The sequence below is a fragment of the Bidens hawaiensis genome, unplaced genomic scaffold (genome assembly GCF_021521415.1).
Source record: "Bidens hawaiensis isolate Kalapana, Puna unplaced genomic scaffold, B.hawaiensis_p1.1 tig00044236_1, whole genome shotgun sequence".
In the NCBI taxonomy this organism is placed as follows: domain Eukaryota; kingdom Viridiplantae; phylum Streptophyta; class Magnoliopsida; order Asterales; family Asteraceae; genus Bidens; species Bidens hawaiensis.
In genome coordinates, this window is record NW_027497861.1 from 38,243 (window position 1) to 61,814 (window position 23,572).

The 23,572-nt window shown below is 32.9% G+C and overlaps 2 protein-coding genes across 2 annotated transcripts; one reads left to right on the top strand and one right to left on the bottom strand.

Annotated features, from left to right (window-relative positions):
• Positions 1 to 2,402: 2,402 nt before the first annotated feature.
• Positions 2,403 to 8,400, bottom strand: LOC143594841 (PI-PLC X domain-containing protein At5g67130-like). Its single transcript, XM_077074050.1, has 8 exons — positions 8,203 to 8,400; positions 7,904 to 8,026; positions 7,674 to 7,811; positions 5,521 to 5,619; positions 4,641 to 4,944; positions 3,872 to 4,095; positions 3,681 to 3,767; positions 2,403 to 2,736 (listed from the first exon to the last, which is right to left on the bottom strand). The coding sequence occupies exons 1-8, from the start codon at positions 8,371 to 8,373 to the stop codon at positions 2,581 to 2,583; spliced, it is 1,302 nt and encodes a 433-aa protein (XP_076930165.1). The 5' UTR covers positions 8,374 to 8,400; the 3' UTR covers positions 2,403 to 2,580.
• Positions 8,401 to 15,805: 7,405 nt separating this feature from the next.
• LOC143594843 (putative receptor-like protein kinase At1g49730) lies at positions 15,806 to 22,590 on the top strand. The gene is made up of 9 exons (XM_077074052.1): positions 15,806 to 15,960; positions 18,404 to 18,952; positions 19,595 to 19,885; positions 20,358 to 20,619; positions 20,716 to 20,768; positions 20,847 to 20,914; positions 21,004 to 21,093; positions 21,432 to 21,516; positions 22,016 to 22,590. The coding sequence occupies exons 1-9, from the start codon at positions 15,867 to 15,869 to the stop codon at positions 22,429 to 22,431; spliced, it is 1,908 nt and encodes a 635-aa protein (XP_076930167.1). The 5' UTR covers positions 15,806 to 15,866; the 3' UTR covers positions 22,432 to 22,590.
• Positions 22,591 to 23,572: the final 982 nt, after the last annotated feature.

A 23,572-nucleotide genomic window follows, 5' to 3' on the forward strand; every position in this document is an offset into this window, starting at 1 on the left:
TCGAGCAGAGCTCGAGCTTGAAAAAACATCTAACGAGCCGAACTAAAGCTTTAAAAATAAGAGCTCGGAACAAGCCGAGCCGAGCTTTTCTCATTCGCACCCCTAATAATTAATTAGTGGATGCAAGTGGCAACTTATTAAGGATATCTTTGTTGTTCCCGTATTTTCATTATGTGCCAATTTTTGATTTTGAGACAAATAGTAATAAAAAAATACATACTTTAGTTTTGTACTCGTCTTTGGGTATTATTGGTCTATAATAATAATTTTTGGATTAAGGAACAAATAATAAGGTACCTCGAGCCTCGTACGTAATTTTAAGGTTAACTAATAATCAATAATCACGTGCCTTCCACCGCTGCCTACGTAGGTTCATGAACTCAATTTCACATTGTTTTGTCTCGTTTTCTAAAGGTTCGGGTGGACTTATGTTAATTATTATGTAGCATTTTTTTATTCTACTATGATCTGAGAAAAACATTACAAATTTATGGATAACCTTTGCATAAGTTATAGGAAAGTCTTAAGTTTATCTTTTAAAAATAATAACTCGTATATAGTTATAACTTATAAACTTGTGTCTTAAATTTGGTCTTATACACGTTAACTAGCCGATTACTTTGTTATTGTTAGGGTACGTGGTACCCATGTTTTGCTCTCCCATTTTGAGTAGAGGTGGCAAGCGGTATGTTACTAGAGCATCGCTCTATTTGAGAGAAGCATGCGAAATGGAGAGTAGGAACCAGGACCGATTTGAGGAAACTTTACCAAAAGTGGGAACGCCAAATTTGTTACAAGTGGGGGAGCCGAGGAGGGATGTGGGATGTAGAAGGCTCGGGAGGTTGTGGTAGAGAAGAAACAGCGGCAAGAAACATAATAAAAAACCTGGTGTTAACGTTCTTCCAAAAAACTTGGCAAGAAACATCAAATACTCGAGTAAGATATATTCTAAGGACTTCAACAAAATTTTATACAGCCAGATTCCTAACAATTTAACAAATTCAAATATTATTTATTATATTTTTAATAGTATATAATATGTTAACATATAAACAATGTTTTCTTTATATGATAACTAAGGAAAACCTTAAAACTTTTAGATTTTATAAGCCCATTAATTATTATAAGCGTTACTATGGAACTTATGGAGCGTATGTCCAAAAAAGTCCTATTATTTTAATTATTATTAAACGGCTAAAGACATTTTAACCTTACACTGCGTTCTCGAGTTTTTAATTAAAAGAACAGAAAGTATAAGATTGGATATGATGAGAGAAGAAAAGAAAGTCCATACATATAATGCATTCTTAAGTTTAATGAAAAATGAAAAAAAGGGGAAGAAAAGAAATGGTTAATTACCTTCTTTAGTTTAAATGAAAGGAAAGGAAAAGAAAAAATGTGTAGTTTTACAAATATAGCCTTTTTAAAACAATTATTAGATGTAGATTGAAGGGTAAAGTGGTAATTTTAGATATTTATCCTTTCCTTTCTTTCCAAATCATGCCAAATTGGCAAGAAAACTTTGGGACTTAAAACACCCAAGTTTTCCTTTCATTTCCTATCATTTCTTTTATAAAAAAAACTCAAGAATGAGAATTCAAACTAAATCTTATCATTTCCTTTCTTATCCTATGAAAAAAAAAACTCAAGAATATAGTGTTAGGCTCTTAATGTAATCCTTTAGATATTAAACGGCTAAAGACATTTAAAAGCTACCAAAACATATATAGGCTAACGGTACCACAATGTGTAGTTCTTATGTTCCTTTCCAAATAATTAAGATCTTTAGGCTAAGTGTTGTGGTTTAACGTATTTGAAAAAGGGTGCGCCAAGAGACGTTAAACACCTTTGGGCGCCAAGGGGCGTAATGGACGATGTCGTGAGCGTGGTAATAGGCGCAAGGGCTGAGTGTATGAATTTATTTTTGGGCCAGTTAAAAAACACAAATCTGTCATGACCTAGCCCATAGCACATAGCCTTAAGCGTTAGCTTTTTAAATTTTTGTTAATTTTTAGTATGATATGAAATACATTTAACACTAATTACAAAATATATATATATATAGAAAAACTAGCAAGAAGCTCGACGGGAACAAAAGTACGAAAATTACAAATAAGAGGTCGGGAAACAACACCATTCAGACCACCACATATTGAATAACTAATCTCTACTCCTAATCCAGTTGTAGGAAATAAGCAAAACATCATTCACCGATTTCAGAGAAGAACGAGCCTTAGTACGAAAGAGGAGATAATTTCTTGTCTTCCAAACAGACATAAAAATGGCATATTTTACTCTAATTTATTAAATTTCAAATTATGTAATATTTCAAATTTTTACCAGATATGCATTGACTCTTGTTAAATGATGTTCAACTTATTATACAATTTACTAGGATTAATTATACTATAGCACCAAACGCGAAGGCCGAATCAAACACAAGACTAAAATGATTTATACATTTTACGAATTAAAATTTTGTGGTATTCAAAGACCGGTTAAGTTGCAGAATAATATGCTTGGCTAATGGCTACCATATCTCTAATGGCAATGATACATTTCTGAAGTCTAAAACTAGTTTTAAAAACACAAGGCTATAGCAATCAAACCTGACCCAAACAACCATCCAAGTTGACCCGGTTGACCGCCTTTGTTCCCGGAGCCTTTTAATGATGAAGTTGGGGTTGGTGCAGCTCCAGCCTCTGGGAGGTTACAGTCTCCAAAGGTCATGCCCGGCTGCATATAAAAATTTCAAATATTGACAGGTCTTTTTTTTGGTATATTTATGCATTCCACTCGAACCAAAAATGAACTTTAGTAGTGGTAAAAAAAAAACGAGCTGTACTATATCTCCAGCGGAGCAAATAAAAACAATTAGAGAGTGGTCAAATGGGTTGAAATTAGCACACGGATTAATTTCATAAATTGTTTTATTAAAAAAGTAATATTAAATTTAGAGTAAACTTCAATTTTCGTCCATGAGGTTTGTTCACAAGACCAACATCTGTCCAACTTTTAACCCCGTGGGTTACCAACGTTTCAACTTTTAACACTTTTCGTCCTAAGTTACCGACCCTAACATGTCTGCTAACTAGAGTCATGTGACCCTCACGTAACAAAATTCATTAGGATCACTAGTGTCACGAGACAAAAAGTGATAAAAATCGATACGTTGGTGAGCCAAAGGGTTAAAAATTTGAAAGTTGAACAAATGTTAATTTTTGGACCAAATCTCATGAACGAAATTAATGTATGGTTCAAATATTGATTTTTTTTAAAGTAATGCCCTACTGTTCATAAAAAAACAGGGAAAATAGGCAATTGTCGAAAAATACCCGACTTTCGCTAAATTCACATATAAGTCTTTAAATTTTATTTTTGCATAACTAAAAGTCCCTTAACTTTATGTTATCCTTGCACTTAACTATTAACATAGCACATTAATACTTCTTTTTTCTTGCATGACTAAATCCCTAGAATATTATTAAAGAGATTTTTTCGCTAAATTTTGGAAGTTTAGGGGCTTGCGTGTGAATTTAGCTAAAGTTTTAATCTTACTTTGACAACTGCTCAAATAAATTGTTTACGGGTAACGTAACCCAACCCAATCCAGCCATGACCGGACAGGCCCGGCCCATTTTGACTCCGAACTGCTTATGGTACCAGATTAAGTTACATACCCTGCATGCTGCAATGGTGTTACAACCACAAACCAGCTGACCGTTAGCCATATCTACAGCAGCAGGTGCACCTCCACCATTACTCCTCTGCAAAATTTTAAATAATTTATTCAGATGAAGCAACTGAATACATAAAAAACCATTAATAACGCATTAAAATTACTAAAAGTTATGGTTAACAGTAATAATACCTTGTAAAAGTCAACAGCAATGAAATTCGGCCAACGTTTACCAGCTAGATCATGGCATGTCTTCACCATGCTCATTAACGGGTCTGAATTATGCTTGCAAGCTTGAGTAAGATCAGGGGTATCCGGGAAATAGTTCATTAAAACCAGTGATCTTGATGTAGTGTTCATTGCTGCTGACTCAGCTCGGTTAGGGCATAAACCACTTTTCATCCCAACTGTTCCATCTGTAATTCCACATGTATTACACAAATAAGAAATTTTGAAATCTAACCAACTTTTGTCATTCTAAAAAACTAAAAGATATCATATTTATCATTTTTGTGACTTCATTGTAACATTTGTTTTGAAAAGGTAAATATGTTATTTATAAAATTTGAAGGAACTATATATGTAACTAGTTTGAGACCCGTATACCACACGGGTAGTTTTTGGAAATACAATATTTAATAAATAATCAGTATACAGAAAACAATAAACCCTTTAAACACTATTAATATAATCGTTGTGCAATAGTCTTTGAAACAATTTTAAAGAGATTATAAATATCAATTTTTCGGAAAAAAAATTGGAAGTAAATATTTTATTTGAAGCATAAATTTTAGAAATGGTAACTATTATTTTACTATTATAAATTTGTTAAAAATATGAGGTTTAATGTGAAAATGACAAGTGGCAAAACTTGTAGCTTTTTATTAGAGAGTATAGATATAGATTTTGAAGTTTTAGAATTATATATGAAATATGATATCTCAAAGTTGGCACAACTCACATTGGTTTTCAACCAAGTACTTCCACTCGTATGCAATCCCTTCACTGGCCTGTTTAGTAGATTTGGAAGTGAAAACTACCAAACGGTGATTTTGGCGGATCATGGAGTCAACCGTGGGCCAGTCCCTACCGTCACTTGGCATTTGGGCTGCTGGAAACCAGTATTTCCTCAAACCAGCAGCATTGAAGACCTTAGTTAGACCATTTGATGAAATAACATAATCTTCAATGATTAAGGTTATGATTTCAGTCGGATTCTTTTCTAGGAAAACTTGAACCTCTTTCAGAACATTGATAGCAGGTTGCTGATGAAAAAAAATATTGTCATTAGTGATGCAAACAAGCAGGCTCGTTCGGCTGGATAATAGGTCAAATGGGTTGGTGGCATAACATGCAACTTTATGTGCGGGTCAGGCCGAGCTGCGCCAACTCACCAACATTTTTATCCCTTTTTGCTACTCCCTCCGTCCCTTTACAAGTGTCATGGTTTGAAAAACACAAAATTTAAGAAAGTTTGGATGATTGCATTTTTGCTTAACAAATGACAATAATGCCGTTGACATATATAAAAACACAAAATTTAATAAAGTATGAATGATTGCATTTGTGTAAGGGTAAACTTGGAAATTAGCTAATGAATTTTGAAAGTGGACATTTGTAATGAGACAAACTAAATGAGAAATGTGGACACGGAGTATTTTGTAATAAAGTAGTGTTTTAATAATAAAATAATTTTTATTCAAACGATTTAGAACGTTGTAAGAATGTGAATACACTTCAGGTGCTTCGATAGTTTGATCATTTGACACGCATCATTTTCAATTTTGAAACGGTCTAATTTGTGTAAAGTAGAGTGGAAGGAAGATATATGAATTACTTACAAAAGCTGTGTAGTTGAAGCATTTGCCACCGAAGGAATGACATAACCAAATATCATTTTCAAAGTCATACAAATCAAGCATCAGCCCTCTCACACCATTCTGCAGGAAAACGAGCAAGTAAATTTCCTTTAGATGGTGAACTAATATACACAAATTTAAAATTTTTTTCTAAAGTAAACAAATACGATCGATAACATGTTTATATTTAGAATAGGATATGTAAATCAGTAAACCATAGATTGTTGTGTGCTTATGTAGTAGTAGTTGGATTTATAAATATATTAACATTTTTATTTTAGAACTTAACTTAATGATTGTAAATGCTAAAAGAGTAAAATTATTGTTCAGAAAATAACAATGGGGTAGGTTTGTTAACAAATGCCAAATCCTTGTAGTTATATTAGTCAATGCACCTACAATAGTCAGCACCACATTGGTTTTTGCCAAGTTGGCATTAAGAGGATAATTAGAAAGATAATCTGAAGCATTTGTCAGCAAAGGTATGTCATAACCAAATGTCATTCTCAAAGTCATACGTATAATAAATAAAAAATAAACAATACTCTGTTCACATTTAGAATAGCATATTAAACCAGAGTTGGTTGTGGAGTAGTTGATGTTTTGACAAATTCAATTACAATAACTAAGATATTACGTATGCAAGGTTCGGGAACTTTATATATATCCAACAACCCCCATTGTTTAAAAATCAATTTCATTAAAACTCAACATTTGTTAATGAAAGTGAACTTCTTATTTGGAGTAGAAAACTTTAGGATAAATCATTTGGCTGCCCGGGAATAACATAAGAAGAAAAGAAAAATATGTGCAAATGACAGTCAATGAGATTATTAACAAGCTGTTCTAAGGTAATATATGGTTATGTCATCACATAACATCCAACAGACTCATCTATATTTTTAAACTCAATATGTCACTTTGGGTGTAATGGGTCTCCTTTATGCCAAATAAAAAAATGGCAACCACATCATTTACTAGCAGTTATATTTTAAGCAGGTCTTTTTTATTGAATATTTAATGCAAGACTATCCATCAACTCCACCCATGGGAGATTATAAATTAATAAAGAAGACCATTAGATATTATGCCTTTGTTTATAGTTTATACACTCCATCCAACCTGTGAAGGAATAATTATCATTTCCTCCATCATACTCCCATAAGGTTGGTAAGTGCATACTAACATGACCTTAACTACTCGGTTGGTATCGATAAATTTCTAACAATCATGCTAATTGCAATGTGTTACCTTCAGTCCTTCACTCATGTTCTATGTCAACACTTAAAAAGTGAGTTCCATAACAAAGAGATTAAATAAGGAAACTAAGTAATCTAAACTAGGAAACAAAATCAGCATACTTACCATATAACAAATAAGTCAAAAAACCATAAACCCTAATATAGTTACAACTGTCCAATACCATCAATTAGTAGATGCATTCCTTTTAAATTGCTCTGGATTTGTTATGGATTTGTACCTAGATTCCTCCAGTTGTAGTTATTGTACTAAAATATCATATATGCCCAAAATAACCTTATACCCTTAAATTAACCGTCAATTTTGAAGTTAAAATTGCAATAAAAATTATACTTTTTTTGGTAACAACAATTACTTAAATAAGGGTGAAAACAAGAGTCACTTGCGAGCTACTTGAGATAAGATCGATACAAAACTTGAAACGAACTGAGCCTTATCGAACCCGAGCTCGAGCATTATATTAGAAGATCGTTTAGGCTAACATAGCCATAATGAGCCTATGTTCAAGTATTAATTTCAAACTGCATAGTCGAGCTCGAGCCAAGCTATGGCTCGTTAAGGTACATGAGCTCGAGCGGAGCTTAGGCCCGTGTAAGGTTTTTCTCGACATATAAAAAAATAATACAAAATGTATACAAATTAATTTAATAAATAATAAACAAGACAAGCTCGAGCTTAAAAAACGATTCATGAAACGGGCTCTAGCTTTAGAAAAAGACAACTCAAGCTCTCGTAAGTCAAAACGAGCCAGCTCGGGCTCGTTTACGCCCCAAAACTATCAGATACACCCAAATTATCCTCAATCCCTAAAATATCATAATCCTATTCAAACTTATCACTATTAATTACAACAGAAACCATAAAAAAACGCTTACATCGAGCTGCGAACTAACAGAATCCTGCTGGTTCGTTGGAGCTAGCACAACCGAACCAGTAGCCGACCTCTCGCCTAACTTCGCAAACGAATTATGCGTCGTTAGCCACGAGTACCTATTAAACGGCAATCCTTTCACCTGTAATCACTCACATTAACCACATATTAAACCCTAACACAACACTCAAACACAATATTAATATAATATAATATAATTATAATATATTATACCTTTGAAAACGCAGTAATCGGCTGAATACGAGTACATCTCGGACGAACATTGCCGTCTGCAACACACGCCTCACAGTGTAACCTTAGGTCACAGTTGCTGTTATCTACGCACGTCTGTCCTTCCTAATTATATATATTATTATTATTATTATTATTATTATTATTATTATTATTATTATTATTATTATTAACATTACATAATGTATGCTCATATTGTTATTATTATTATATATATATATATGTATATACGCATTAAGTGTTTGTAAATTGATATACAGAGGATTGAATTGAGAATTGACCTTGAGTGATGACGTAAGTGTGACGAGAACGAAGAAGTAGAAGAAGATTGCGAAGGACACGTGGCATGCCTGCAAAAAATAGTGATGAATTAAGTTGAATAAGTTATAATTATTAAGTAGCGTGGAGTTGATGAAAGGAAGAATAATATGGAATGGAATACTTGCCGCCATTGATGAGGTGAAATGGAAGTTAATTGAATGAAGGATGTGAGGGAGAGGATGAGATATATATGTATATAATGTGTGTGTGTATATATTATGTGTGTGTGTATGTATAGATTTCGGTGAAGAGTTATCGGAATGTCGGTATTCAGGTACGGAAAGATGAAGGTGGATTTTTGAAATGGCGTGCACACTAAACTTACTTTATTTAAAGACGAATTGTATTTAAATAACGTCATCTTCTTAAATTGTTCGATAATAATATCTTAAATAATTCTCAGCCTCGGTTGTACCTTTCGTCATATTTTTTCTCATTAGACCACTGCTAAGTATTTCTTTTTTCTGGAATTTTAACTAATATTTTAAGGTTTTAATTGAAATGATGATATTAGTCGATTGATGTAAAATTTACATTGAAACAATGTTTTAATTAAAAGCCTTAAAACATCAGTTAGAAATTCAGGAAAAAATACTAACAAAGTTAAGGCTTTATTAACAAAGGTCCAATGAAAAAAATATGATAAAAGGTGGAATTGATGGTAAGAATCTTTTAAGGTGAGATTATTATCGACAATTACAAAAATGTGATGTTATTAAAATCCAATGTGTATTTAATTAACTACTTTACATGTGCATATTTATGTGTTGTAAAAAATAAATAAATTACTTACAATATAACATGGCTCATTTTAGCTTTGTTAATTACGCTAAGGGGTCAAAAGTTTAAGATATTACGTTTTCTTTTTCTGACTAACTTATGCATCCATTAAAATTGTACTTAAAATCCACACTAGTGTTTATTATAAAGTTAGGAAACTCAACCATGTAAGAAAAAACATCTTGACTATATAGCTTCATAGGCCGAAGTTTATTCAATAGCCATCACCAGCCGTAGTTGCATTAGGTCATGGAATAAATGAAGAAAATGGTTTAATGCATTTGGGTTTCAAAAGGTGAGTACACTAAAGTGATAGTTGTAGACGCCTCACTTATACACTATCTTCATATGTATGATTAAGACATCTTTAACCAATAAAAAAATAATGAAATGTAAATCTTTAACTTTATGTTGTATGATTTGACTGAAATGTAAAAAAAATATGTATGATTCTGACATCTTTAATCAAGAAAAAGATATAACTATATACGTTTTATGTCGTCTTAAATACATATCTCACTTTGTTTTTCTTATATAAATCATACAAATTGCACGTGGGTCGTATTTAACTTTGAACACATGTGGTTAGAAAGTAACAAGTTTATAAAACGTAACGCACTCAATTTGTTGGCTATTTTAAGCCTTCAAAGCAACATTTGCTTGACCAAAAACATGCATTAATTTGGGCTTTTGCCTGTGGACTTCATGTCACATTTTGCTCCTAAGCAAGTTTCTAGATAAACAGGAACATCTCATCTAATTAAGCAATAATTACAAATTTACAACCTTAAAATATGTAAGAAATTTATTACGTATTATCACTTTATGTTTTGGTGTCGAAAATATCATTTTTCTTTTTTAAGGTATTATAGTTTGAAAAGCCGTTATTTTTACGATAAACGTAATAATGTAGCTTAGTTACGTGTTTTTGCGAGAAAAAAATTAAACATTGTCAAAGACTCAAAGGAAAACAATAAATGACGATAAACAAAGGAATTTTAGTATTTTACAGTATAGTGTAATCAATTATCATAATGGTAGATACAAAACATCTTTTTTTGTCTTTTGTAAATTTGTAATACCGTTTCCCTTCTATAACACATATGTATCATAGGCATTCTCTATTACTAGTAGTTAAGTAAAATTTAAAGCATATATGATATATCACAATGAAACAAGTTTGATGCTCTTTCCATTGCAAAATAATAATAATAATAATAATAATAATAATAATAATAATAATAATAATAATAATAATAATAATAATAATAATAATAATAATAATAAATAAATAAAAAATAAAAAAAAATGCTGTGTGTATTTTTGAATTATGTTGTGATGTGTGTGAATTACCATTTAATGTACTATTTTAGCATCGAAACATGTTACTTTGAGCCATTTATGTGTGCACGGTACTACTGTAGCGCTAGAAAGATTGTATCTTAACATGGGAGTGATACAACGATCAAGTAGCAGGTAAATGTTAATATGGGTGCAATAAGCCAGGTTAAGTTAAATTTCAGCTCGACTCATTTAACTTATAAGAGCTCGAACTTAATTTCAGTTCTAGCTTATATCATGAATAATTTTTCAAGTTTGAGTTCGACTCAGTCTTAACTCGTTCATACAAGCATGTTTTAAATTAATTAGTTAACCATCAATCAAACCACCCGCAAACCAAATACTGCTCCAAATGATCCAATATGAATTAATTGAATCTAGTTTTAAATGGAAGATTAAGCTAAGTAAACTTGAATATCAAAATGAACACAAAACAACAAATTTTAGATCAACAAGTATACCTTGTCCTAATGTCAAATCACCAACAAACCAATTATGCTTGGTCTTATAGTATTTCTTATAATCTCTCGAAAACCAAATTGGGCCTTGCTTCTATTAGGAATACCCAATAATGTGGAAAATATTTGAATACTTTTCATTTAACTTGTCCTCAAGTGGGCCCATAATAAAATATAGAATCCACGCTTGAACCATCAAATAGAATAAGAAAGGCGTACGATTGTTATACACCATCATGAATCTTCACACATCACTTTTCGCTTATATAATCCATATAGAAACTTAGTTGTCGAAGACCTATACGGTCCATATATAGGCTGAACAAGCTGTTTTTAAGTCTCCTCCGTAAACTTTGTCGTGGCCTGTATAGCTATATACGAGTCGTATAGACCTGGTCAGTTACCATGGGGGTAATATATGAAGATCACATCCCAATAAAAAATTTGCTTTCATCCAATTCAAATTGAACAGGTTACAGATTTTCCAAACATTCAATCCCATTTTCAATTTCAAATCCAATTCAAATTTCATCTCTTTTAAAATAAAATTTCGCGAACCGACAACCTTACTCCTTAGTAAATAGTTTATCTTTAAAGTACCTCATTTGTAGTCCAATCACCAATGATATCGATATAGAACACCCTTGTTGAAGGTGGGAGCTTCACCTAAATAGTAAGGATTCAAGTTTCGTATTAAGAAAAAAAAGGTGTAATCATTTACCATTAGGAAAAACAAATCATTCTAAACTCATCAACAATGTTTTTTTTTAATAATTAAATTTTGTAAAATGATACGATGAAAAATAAGTGTTGATCCAAAATAGTAAATTGAAATCTAAGCATAAATATATTACCTACTTAAAATATTCATTGCATTAACTAGAATGCTATATCCATTAATCTGACATCAGAAGTTACATTTTGGTAGTAGAAATGATTTAAAGAATTGTAACTTTTCAAAACAAAACAAATAATGTAATTTGCCTCATAAAGGGCATGTTTGATAATTTGGGTAATAAATAAAGGATATATTTTTCAATATATTACAAAAGTTACGAAGGGTGTATATTGTAAGGTTGAAGGATTGACAACCGATTAGTAAGGTGTTGATGTTACTCAGTAAAGACCGAGTTTCAAGTCTCACATAAAACATAAGGTGGAGAATATAAAAATTAGTTGTTAAAAGAAGTAGTAATTTAATTCTTATAATGAAATTAGTTGTTTAAAAAAATGACTAGTAGTTTAGTTATTATAACTATATATAATTTAAAAGTTTGGTGTACAAGTGGCTTATTGGGCCACTTGGCGGCACCATATTGGTCGGCGAGTTCTGTATTTCTTTTAGTTTAGTTATCACAATAAACGTAATGGATACTGATCAAACGTTAATTTTTTTAGTTTTGGTACAATAGAAAATCTGAAAAAAACCGGCCGAGTTCACGCAAACTCGCGGCTTTATTTAAAGCCCATGGCCGACAACGCTACCGACCGACCCCCCCCCCCCCCCAAATTGGCCGTTGGTCCACCTCAAGTTTTTTATTTTTTTCGTTTTTTAATTCCGATACCGTAAAGTACGTAATCAAAACTGACCAAATTCGTGTCAAGTTACCGCCTCAATGCTCGGGACCAACAATGCTTTGGTTTTACCACCGCCTGGGTTTGCCTACCAACTAAACATCGTCTTCAATATTTGTTTTTTTATATGTTAATTTGACGAATTAATATTTTGGGTTTTAACCCTCAAATTTTACCAATTGTGTCTATATTGTTATGAGCGCAGCCGGTACTGACCGAATTCGTGTCGACGCATCGTCGTAACGTTCGGGTTTTACTAACGCCCAGGTTTCAACTTTTGGGTTTTGCCAGCTACCCCGGCGGGATGAAAAACTAGTTAACAATAAATAATAATGAATGGTTCGTATTTAAATGTAAACAATCAGTTATCTTTTTTTATTTATTTACCATAAATAAACCTTTAACTCACGAGTAAATAATAAATTAGTAGCACTAATTATACAAATGTCGTTACGATAATAACTTATACTCCTATATAAAGAACACAAACCAACGATGATCAAACACCCACAAGTGTAAGGAATTCTCTGCATGGAGAAAGCCATAACATTCACGTTTTTTATCATCACTTCGTTACTAGTAGTCACACGTATGTAATATCTATTTCATGTCTCCAGTTTTTTTTAATTCTTCCTGTTTTCATTACTAGTAGCCGGTTAGCCACACGTATCTCATATCTATTTCATGCCTCCAATTTTTATTCTTCTTATTGTTTTCACATGTTTTAGTTTAAGAAATATAACCCACCACCCATTCCCACATATATATTGTAGTGTCTTAAAATGTGTTCAATGATTGTATATTATCGAAAAATAGAGTTCTTGTATTTATCCGAGGAGAGGGGATTAACCATCGCCTTCGCATGATATTGACTGAGAGGTGACAAGTCAAGTAGTTTGTATACGAATGAAGTTTTATAATTTATAGTTTTATAAAGTATTATTAAAACCTGACAACGGTTAAACTTGACAAGTTTGTACAAATAAGCTTCTATAAAATTTAATATAGTTTAATATTCATAGTTACTTTGTAGTATATAACTTCAGTAATAAGCTAATAAATTTTTGATTGTTTTATGTTTATCAAAAATTTATAATAACTTATGACAAATAAGAACTAGCAAATAAAGATTTTTGTCTAAAATGTTATTTTAATTAAATTATGTGTTTGGCTAACGGGCACATTAGGATATGTCCATAATCCATATATTAAGCATTTCGTATTATTATTGAAAAACAATTATGTTGATTAACTAAATGTATTTCATTGTTAGTGGTTGAAGGTAGCAATTATGCGGGTGAAGATCAGGCTAATTGTATCCGAAGATCTTGTCTAGTTGGAGCTCCAGAGTCGACGCTTGCGATGGCCATATGTCCTCCTCCCTCGTGTAATACTAAATACGATTGTTTAGCTTATTGTTATCCCAATCCTGAGGCCAAATGTCAAGGTGATCCCGCCACTTGCTGTTGTTGGAATTAGCATGTTTTAACATTGACAAATTTTAATGAAGTTTTATTTATTTTTTGGAGTTTAATAGTTGAGGTATTTCACAATTCATATATATAACTTAAATGTAACTACTATTTAAAAACATCTATTACAATGCATTACAAACAAAACCTGACACGTAAAATTTAAAGTATGAGATCCAACCAATATTAGAATAACTAATAGAAAATGGTAATGTTCTTGTTCATTATTGACAATCATTGATATAAAACAACATAAAAACAGAGATTATTAGTATATCCTTATATAAAAATTAGTATTTTATTTGTTAATCAAAAAACATACGTTATCACAAATCTATCAATAAAATTCTATTGGTAAGATAAAGACTCCATATATCGTACTTTTGTATAAAATTTATCCTAATTATTAAATATCACTTCTCTGGTATTTAAGGAATGAAGAAGAATGAGTGAGCCTTTAACATGTCAATGATCCCAATTAATTGTTAAAAAAATTGTCACCATAGATTATTGCGTCTTCAATTAATCGATATTTATCTTGATAATAATTTATTTAAAGTGTGTAATTATAGTAATTTTGCTACATATATAAAAAGTACTTTCGTACCACAAAAAAATCGACACTAATTTCAAATTTGGAAGTGAAGTTGACCTTTTTGGTGAAGACTTTTACGTGTAAAATAAAAAATACAATTGTATTAAATAATTAATGTGTAGTACCAACGAGTGGTGTTCATTTACAAGTCAAAAATTTTAAACACCTCTAATTATAGGAGGGAACGGTCTTGAGTTCACGTTATAAATATAACAAGAATTTTTTTTGTTTTTTTTAAACATTAATGAATATTTATATATTAACTAAAACGTAATAATTATATCAAAATAGTATGCAATAATTTACGTCGTTATCTGTTTTTGAATTGAAAAACCAATCGTCTCCCTTTGTATCCACTATATGAATTCTGTACTAAAATTACATTTACATATTAAATATAATGATAATGATAAAAAGTGTAAAATAAATTGCATTTCTTTAACGATCAATGAATGAAACATGGCTATTTGGGATAACTCAAGCCCACATTCTAGTGTTCGTGAAAAACCCAGTACCTAAATCTAGGGATGAACATTTTGTTCCAAATACTCGTACTCATACACATATTTGTACCTGTACCGATTTAGCCTATTTGGTATGGGTAATTTTTATTGAATTTTGGTACAGGTACAAGCGGGTACATGCACGAGTACGGTACGGGTATGTTTGATATTTGTATCTGTCTGGAATATATAGGGGTTTAAATGAGATTCTTCGTCTTAAATATATAAAATAAATTCTCCAACAATGTTATTATTGAACAAGTATCAAATGTTTATTCAACGTAAAATAATATAACATCCAAGACCCGAACCAACAAACAAATCACATAAAGTCGGCGACCGAATTAGGGTTCTTCAATACTATCTTATCATTACATCGGCGACCAATTTGATACTTGTACTAATTTGGTACCCGTCACGTACCTGTGCAATTACTGATACTCGACTAATTCAACTTTTTGTTACTCGTACTGGTATCGGTATCATGATCATCGAAGTTTTGGATATAAAAAAGCAAAGTGGTACAAAAACGGGTACCGTACCGAAATACCCGTACTATACCGAAAAATTTGATACGAGTATTGATACACTTTTTTATTGAATTTTGGGGGTAAAATACAATTAGATTCAGGTACGAATACAAATACAGGTAATATCCGAAGCTCAATGCCCACTATATTAAAACCACGGGGATAAAAAGTGTAACAAAACAAACACGAATACCTCGCTGCACACACACGCATCTGTCACGTAAGCAGTCTCCGCTAACCTACGCATCCACGATTCTCTTCTTCATCACACTACCGTACGCACTCACCATTCCAGTCACAACTAACTTACACACACTCTGTTAACTATATTATTATAATAATCTTCTGCATCAACTTCTCATCAACAACAATGGCGACTTACACGTGGACTCTACTCGTACTCTCTCTACCGTTACTCGTCAATACACACCTCTGTTCTGCAATGACGTCAGCAGCAGCTTCACGTAAGTCAATCCTGTTACGAATTTTGTTCATATTATTCGGTTTTAGGTTTTAAGTTGATCGATAGTATCATTTGCTTATTGTGTGATTAGTTTCGGAAACTATAGGTTAAGTATTCGTTCGTGTTTATGCTTCGGCGTATTTTAGCTGTAATTAGTTGCGTAATTTAGCAACGAATGCGTAGATTTAGTTTCGCTTTTCGATTTTAGGCTTGAACTATAGGTTAAGTTATTGTTCGTGTTAATGATTCGGTGCATTTTAGCTGTAAGTATTTGCGATTGTTGATTACTTGCGTAATTAAGCTACGAATGTTCGTAATTAAGCTTCGTTACTGATAATATTATTCGATTTATAGGTTTTAAGTTGATCGATAGTATTATTTGCTTATTGTGTAATTAGTTTCAGAAACTAGAGGTTAAGTATTCGACTATTCGTTCGTGTGAATGCTTCGGTGCATTTTAGCTGTAATTAGTTGCGTAATTTAGCAACGAATGCGTAGATTTAGTTTCGTTACTGATAATATTATTCGATTTTATGTTTTAACTTGATCGATAGTGTTATTTGCTTATTGTGTGATCAATTTCAGAAGCTATTGGTGAATTTAGCTGTAGTTATTTGCGACTGTTGATTAGTTGTGTAATTTAGGTATGAATGTTCGTTATTATTTATTCGAATGTGTAGATTTAAGTTTCGTTACTGATAATATTATTCGATTTTAGGTTTTAAGTTGATCGATAGTGTTTTTTGCTTATTGTGTGATTAATTTCGGAAACTAGAGGTTAAGTTTCTGTTGGTGTTTACGGTTAAGTGCATTTTAGCTGTCATTAGTTGCGATTGTTTATTAGTTGCGTAATTTAGCAACGAATGCGTATATTTAAGTTTCGATACCGAGAATACTGTTCGATTTTAGGTTTTACTTGATCGATAGCTGCAATTCTTTCCGATCGTTTATTACTGTCATAATTTAGCAACGAATGCTCGTTATTGTTTATTAGAATGCGTAGATTTAGCTTCGTTAGTTCGTTACCGAGAATACAGTTCAGTTTTATGTTTGAACTTGATCAATAGTCTGTGTGATGATATTCGGAAAGTATAGGTTATGTTATTGTGTGAATTTAAGCTGTGATTATTTGCGAGTGTTGATTACTTGCATAATTTAGTTATGAATGTCGTTATTATATGTTAGAATGTGTAGATTTAGTGTTAGGAATCAGTGCGCAAGTTAGCAGTTTATATTCGGTTGGAGAGAGGTGAAAAGAGTGATGCGAACTCGGTAGTGCTATATTTAGCGATTTGAGCCGGTTATTGTGATCGAATTAGGAAGGTTTTGTGTTAGAGAAGATGCGTTACGATGCGCTTCCGAAATCAGTTGTGATATTCAACTTAACAGTAGGGGTGTAAACGATCGAGCACGAGCTTGACTAGGCTCGAGCTCGGCTCGTTTTGACTTACAAGAGGTCAGGCTCGACTCGTTTCATGCTCTTTTTCTAAAGCTCGAGCTCGGTTCGTGAGTCGTTTATTCAACGTCGAGTTCATCTCTTATATTATTTAGTAATTAATTTATTTACATTTTTTATTATTGTTATATATTTTGAGAAAGACCAAACGAGCCTAAGTTCGGCTCGAGCTCGTGTATAGTACCTTAAACGAGCCAAATCTCGGCTCGAGCTCAGCTATGCAGCATGAAACTAATACATAGAAGTTCAAAAGAGTTAAAACATAAAGATACACAAGGCTTGAGCTTAGGCTCGATAACTAAATGAGCTTTATTTGAGGCTCTGGCTCGGTCGGCTCGTTTTGAGCTTTTTATTGACCCAATCCTGAGTTGCTCGCGAGTCGCGAGCGGCTCAGCTCGTTTGCACCTCTAAACTTATGAACTATTTCCGGCTCAAAAAATATGGTTCGTAAAATTGATCCAAGTTACTGTCCTAGAATTTATGAATATGTGGTTGTGGTTGGTGGTTGTGGTTGGTGGTTTAGAATAATTTGATCAGAGATGTTGGTTCTGCAATTCACTATACTTTTATGAGTACCTAAAGGGATGGTTACATTAATTATTCATTTATTCTCTGTGTAGCAGTACTCTGTAGACCTTTTAATATATGAGCATTAAATACAAGTAGATATGGTCAAATTTGAAATTATTGGTACTTCTTGGAGTTACATTAGTATGTACAAACTCATAATGTTACATCACAATCTGAAGTCCCTTTACAAACATAAAGAATGAGTGTTTCTGGGCCTTCATAGAAACATGCACATGATCAAACCACTAATATAATATAAAATTACAGAACAGAATTAAAAAATTGTCTCTATATAGATATTTTATGAAAGAGGTTACAACTGTTAACTGCTAAATCTACTTCTTCTTTTGGTGTTATGTGTTAAAAATCGTGTTTCATGACTAGTTTTCTCTCTTTTTCACTTGTTAAACTATAGCAGGTTGCCCGTTAGACCTAAGTGGCTCTAATCTTACACGAGCTGCCACAATTTGTTCGGATGCCGAATCTAGAGCAAGTTGTTGTCGTTATATCAACGCGCTTATTGCAGTTTCTATTGCTCGATATGCAAACACAACTAACAACCTAGGTGTTTATCCAGAATTATCCAATACATGTCTTCTAAATATATCCCAAAATTTAGAACTACATGGAATGACAAAAAAAGCTTTCGCATTTTGTGGATTTGGGACAAAAATTCCTGTCAATTATGAGTGCCTTGGAATGAAAACTGTCAACCAGATGCAGCAATCTCCAAATTTTTCTAATGTGACTCTACATTGCAGAGCACCATTAGGCGAAGAACGTTGTAATAGGTGTATAAATGCTGGAATGTTGTTTTTAAGAAATTTAGTGAAAGCAGGGGATAATATGACACTGAGCATCTGCAGGGATGCAACATATGTTGCTATTGCTAGCCAAATTGATGATGTTGCTGCTGTTAGGTTGGCTGATTGTTTTTTTGGAGTTCAAGGACTCAGTAGCACTCCTGGTAAGGCTGTACTTGAAGAAAATTTCATGATTTTTACTTAACCATATTATACTGATACTTTGTGCAAATTGCTTAATAAGGTAAATTAACTTTGATCTCATGAAATATATCAAAGTTTCAAGTTTTATTGATAAAAAAAACCCTCAAATTTCACATTATTTTGTGTTCAAGGTTATCTGACTGGATTATCTGCCAGAATGCTGACATGTTGGTAACTTTGACCATGTTGCTTTGACCTAATGTCATGTTGATGTGGTGTTGACATGGTGCCAGGGACCGTTTAACGTTTAAGATTACCCTACTTGAAACTTTTTTTTGTGTTACTGAAAAAGAAATGAGACCAAAATTTGTTAAACTTATATAATAATTTCCTTTACTTTTAGGGGTTTTCGGGACTGCTTATTAAAATGCTTATCTGCTTCTTGATACACCAATAAACTATTTTGAGGTTGTTTGGATTGCTTATTTAAACTACTTATCTGAATGAAATAAGTTGTTTTGAATAAGCAGTTTTAATAAATAATCTCTGACTAACTTTGAGGCCGAAATGAATATTATAGATATTTCATCTTATATTTAAAATTTTCGTTTTTGTTGATCGACAGTTGTAATGTTAACTGTATTTGTTGCATCTATTTGTAGATTTTACAGGATCCTCTCCCCCTAGCTTTCCACCTGAGTCATCTCCAAGCCCATTTGTTTCTGTAGGCCCAAGTCAAAGCTCTTTGACCATACCTAGAACTAGACACCATTCCTACCATCTGTCATTGGTTCCTGTTGTTGGCATTGCGGTTACCGCACTAGCCGTTATGATGCTGGTATTAATGGTTTTCCTTATTCGTAGAAAAGCTAAAGAACTTAAAGGGCATGAGATGCCAACTAATAAAACCTCAATGGACACAATGTCTCAGCCAACAAAAAAGTTCCAAGAAGGTAATTTATTTTTACCTAGAGGTGCCAAAAGCATACAGAATGACGAAAATGCCCTTTTCTCTGAAAAGACAACGGTTTTAACCAATAATCACATCGACACTTCACCAGCTGTTTTTGTCTTTTCAAATTAGTCAAGGGTATTTCCGTTATCTGAAAAGTTTTTGGCCAAAATTGATAAATATATAAATGAAATCGGTTATATACTTGGGTGACCTCTAAAGCAGTTTTTACACATTAGTGGACTTAAGTTGAATACTTGGCTGGCCTCCACGTACATTATCCTAAAAATTTATTATTACAATAATAAAATTAATTTGAAATAGAATGATTTTGAAGGTTGTGGGTGATTTTCGACCCATTCAACCTGTTCCATTTTAACCAAAAAAATTCCTCATTTAATATATCAGTTGCAATGCATGTGTGCGTGTCTTTCATTTTTAGATTTTTTTAAACAACGTGGATGTTTCTGCAGGTCCATCATCTATGTTAACAAAATTCAGTTATAAAGAAACTAAAAAAGCAACCAACAATTTTAACACCATTATTGGACAAGGGGGATTTGGGACTGTATATAAAGCTCAGTTTAGTGATGGTTCAATAGTAGCAGTTAAACATATGGATAAAGTTTCTGAACAAGCTGTAGAAGAATTCTGCAGAGAAATTTTGCTTCTTGCTAGACTTCATCATCGACATCTTGTTGCCTTGAAAGGCTTTTGCATTGAAAAACATGAAAGGTCATTTATACCCTCATACATCACCATATGTTTCTTCTTCTGCTTATTATTATTAATTTAGAGGTGATGATTTCGACCCGTTACTTTATAATATAGGTTTCTCATGTATGAATACATGGCAAATGGGAGCTTAAAGGATCATCTTCACAGTATGAATCTTAATTTATTTTATTTTCTATTTCTTTAACTTGTTTTCGTCTTTCTAAATTACTTACGCTTTTGTGCAGATCCAGGTGTCGCCCCGTTGAGTTGGCAGACACGAATTCAAATTGCAATTGACGTGGCAAACGCCTTGGTAATAATACCAATGATTTGACATATATTGGAAATGAATTTTTATTTATAAAACATCTATTTGTCCTCATTATATAATTTTGCATTCAGGAATACCTCCACTTCTACTGTGATCCTCCTCTGTGTCATAGAGACATCAAGTCCAGCAATATATTGCTTGATGAGAATTTCGTAGGAAAGGTAAATAGCAAATTGACTATTTTATCCTTCAAATTTCATAAACTGCATAAATTAGAAACTCTTTGGTTTTAGCACCAACTTTGAATTAGGCACAAAGTATTAGCCAATTGGCAACTTATTTATGACTTTAAGCAACCGACTTCATTTTAACTGATTATACTTTATATTGTTGACACTGCTATAGTTTATGCCATGTCATCTGCCACATACGCAAAACATGCTTCTGCGTAAAAAATGAAAATATAATTATGTTTACAAAAAAAGTGACCATATCAATTTTCTTAGACCAAGGTTTTAAAATAAACGTAAAAGTTTATGTTCTAACATTTGTGATCCAGGTTGCTGACTTTGGCCTTGCATATGCATCTAAAGATGGATCCATCTGTTTTGAACCAGTTAACACCGAGATCAGAGGAACTCCTGGTGAGAACACATTTATTTTCTATAGAGCCAAGATAAGTAAAACAATAACCAACTTTGGTGCGGCTCGAGGAGTTTTTCTAACAGGTTTTCATGGTTATAGAAAAATATTTGGTCAAAATTTTATTCTGGACTAGAAAAAAAATCTGAATTTCAAAAAAAAAAAAAGGATTTAAGGCAATCTTCTAAGTCAACCACGGGTCAATGTTACTTGTATGACTTGGTTACCTTTTATCATTTTCATTTTTTTAAGCTTTGGTAACTTTTTATCCTAAAAAAGTTAACCAAAAGGCTAAAATATAAAAGAACAAATGTCAAAAAGGAAAAAAGCCCTAAGCAGTTTTGATATTTTCAAGAAAACTGGACCAAAAGTTGGTGTACACTTTTTATCCAATTAGCATATTTTTATAAAACATAAATACATGTGAAAGATTCTAATTTCTTTTTTTTTCTGTTTTTATTTTGTTTTTTTTTTTGTTTTTGCCTATTTTATTAAACTCAGGTTACATGGACCCCGAATACTTAGTCACTCAAGAACTAAAAGAAAAAAGTGACATCTACAGCTACGGGGTCGTGCTACTAGAATTAATAACCTCTAAACGAGCCATACACGACAACAAAAACTTAGTAGAGTTATGCCAACCGCTAATGACATCAGACTCAAGACTCGTAGATCTTGTGGACCCCGCAATCAGAGACACATTTGACTTTGACCAACTTCAAACACTAGTCACCCTTGTGAAATGGTGTACCCACAGAGAAGGGCGGGCCCGGCCTTCAGTCAAACAAGTATTAAGGCTTTTATACGAGTGTGTGGACCCCACACATAACGGTTTTATTGAAGCTGTGGTAACTGAAACGGGGAGAAAGAGTAATGGTAAATCGCATAGGAGAGACGGGGTTTTTAACCAAAGTTAGGATGCCGGGGTTTTGGCTTCTTCGTCTAGTACTTCGCGGTCTTATTGTAGTAGAAGCTTTCTGCTTGAAACTGGATCACCTCAATCGCCTTCAAATATAACCTCGGTTTAAGGTACTTAGAAAGTTTAAATTTTGTTCATAAATATTCAGAATGTTCATCTTTTAAGCTTGCATTTAATATACATTTGATACACATCCATCATTATTGAGTATTGAGTAGGGGTGTAAATGACCGAGCCGAGCCAAAGCCAAGACGAGCCAAGCACGAGCTCAAATCGTCTCGAGATCGGCTCGTTTTGATCTCTTTTTCTAAAGCTCGAGCTTGGCTTGTTAGTGGTTTTTTCAAGATTGAGCTCGGCTCGGGCTTGGATCGTTTGATTATTTACTAACTATTTATGTACATCTTTAATTATTTTTATATAGTTTGAGAAAAACCTTAAACAAGCCTAAACTCGGCTCGAGCTCGTGTGTGGTACCTTAAGCGAGCCAAGCCCGAGCTCAAATCGGCTCGAGATCGGCTCGTTTTGAGCTCTTTTTCTAAAGCTCGAGCTCGGCTTGTTAGTGGTTTTTTCAAGATTGAGCTCGGCTCGGGCTTGGATCGTTTGATTATTTACTATTTATGTACATCTTTAATTATTTTTATATAATTTGAGAAAAACCTTAAAACAAGCCAAAACTTGGCTCGAGCTTGTGTGTGGTACCTTAAACGAGCCAAAGCGCGGCTCGAGTTCGGTTGTGCAATGGGAAATTAATGCATAAAAGTCAAAGAGTTAAAACTAAAATATACACTAGGCTCGTTAAGGCCCCGACGAGCCTATAGATCTTCCATAGCTCGGGCTTGGTAACTAAACCATCTTTATTGGAGGCCTGGGCTTGAGTCATTTTAAGCATTTTATCAATTCTATCTTAAGTAACTCGCGAGCTTCTTGGCTCATTTGCACCCGTATCGAGGATAATGGTGAATTGTCATACTAATCTAAGGTATGTATTTAACGCAGTTGGGAAAACATGGTAGAAATGGGACACGTGGATGGTTCGGTTCGTAAATCATACATTGAGAAAACCGTAAAAATATTTCAGGGTCCGTAAATATGGAGGCCTAAAGCGGTTGCTTTTCTTTATACAGTAGGGCCGCCTATGG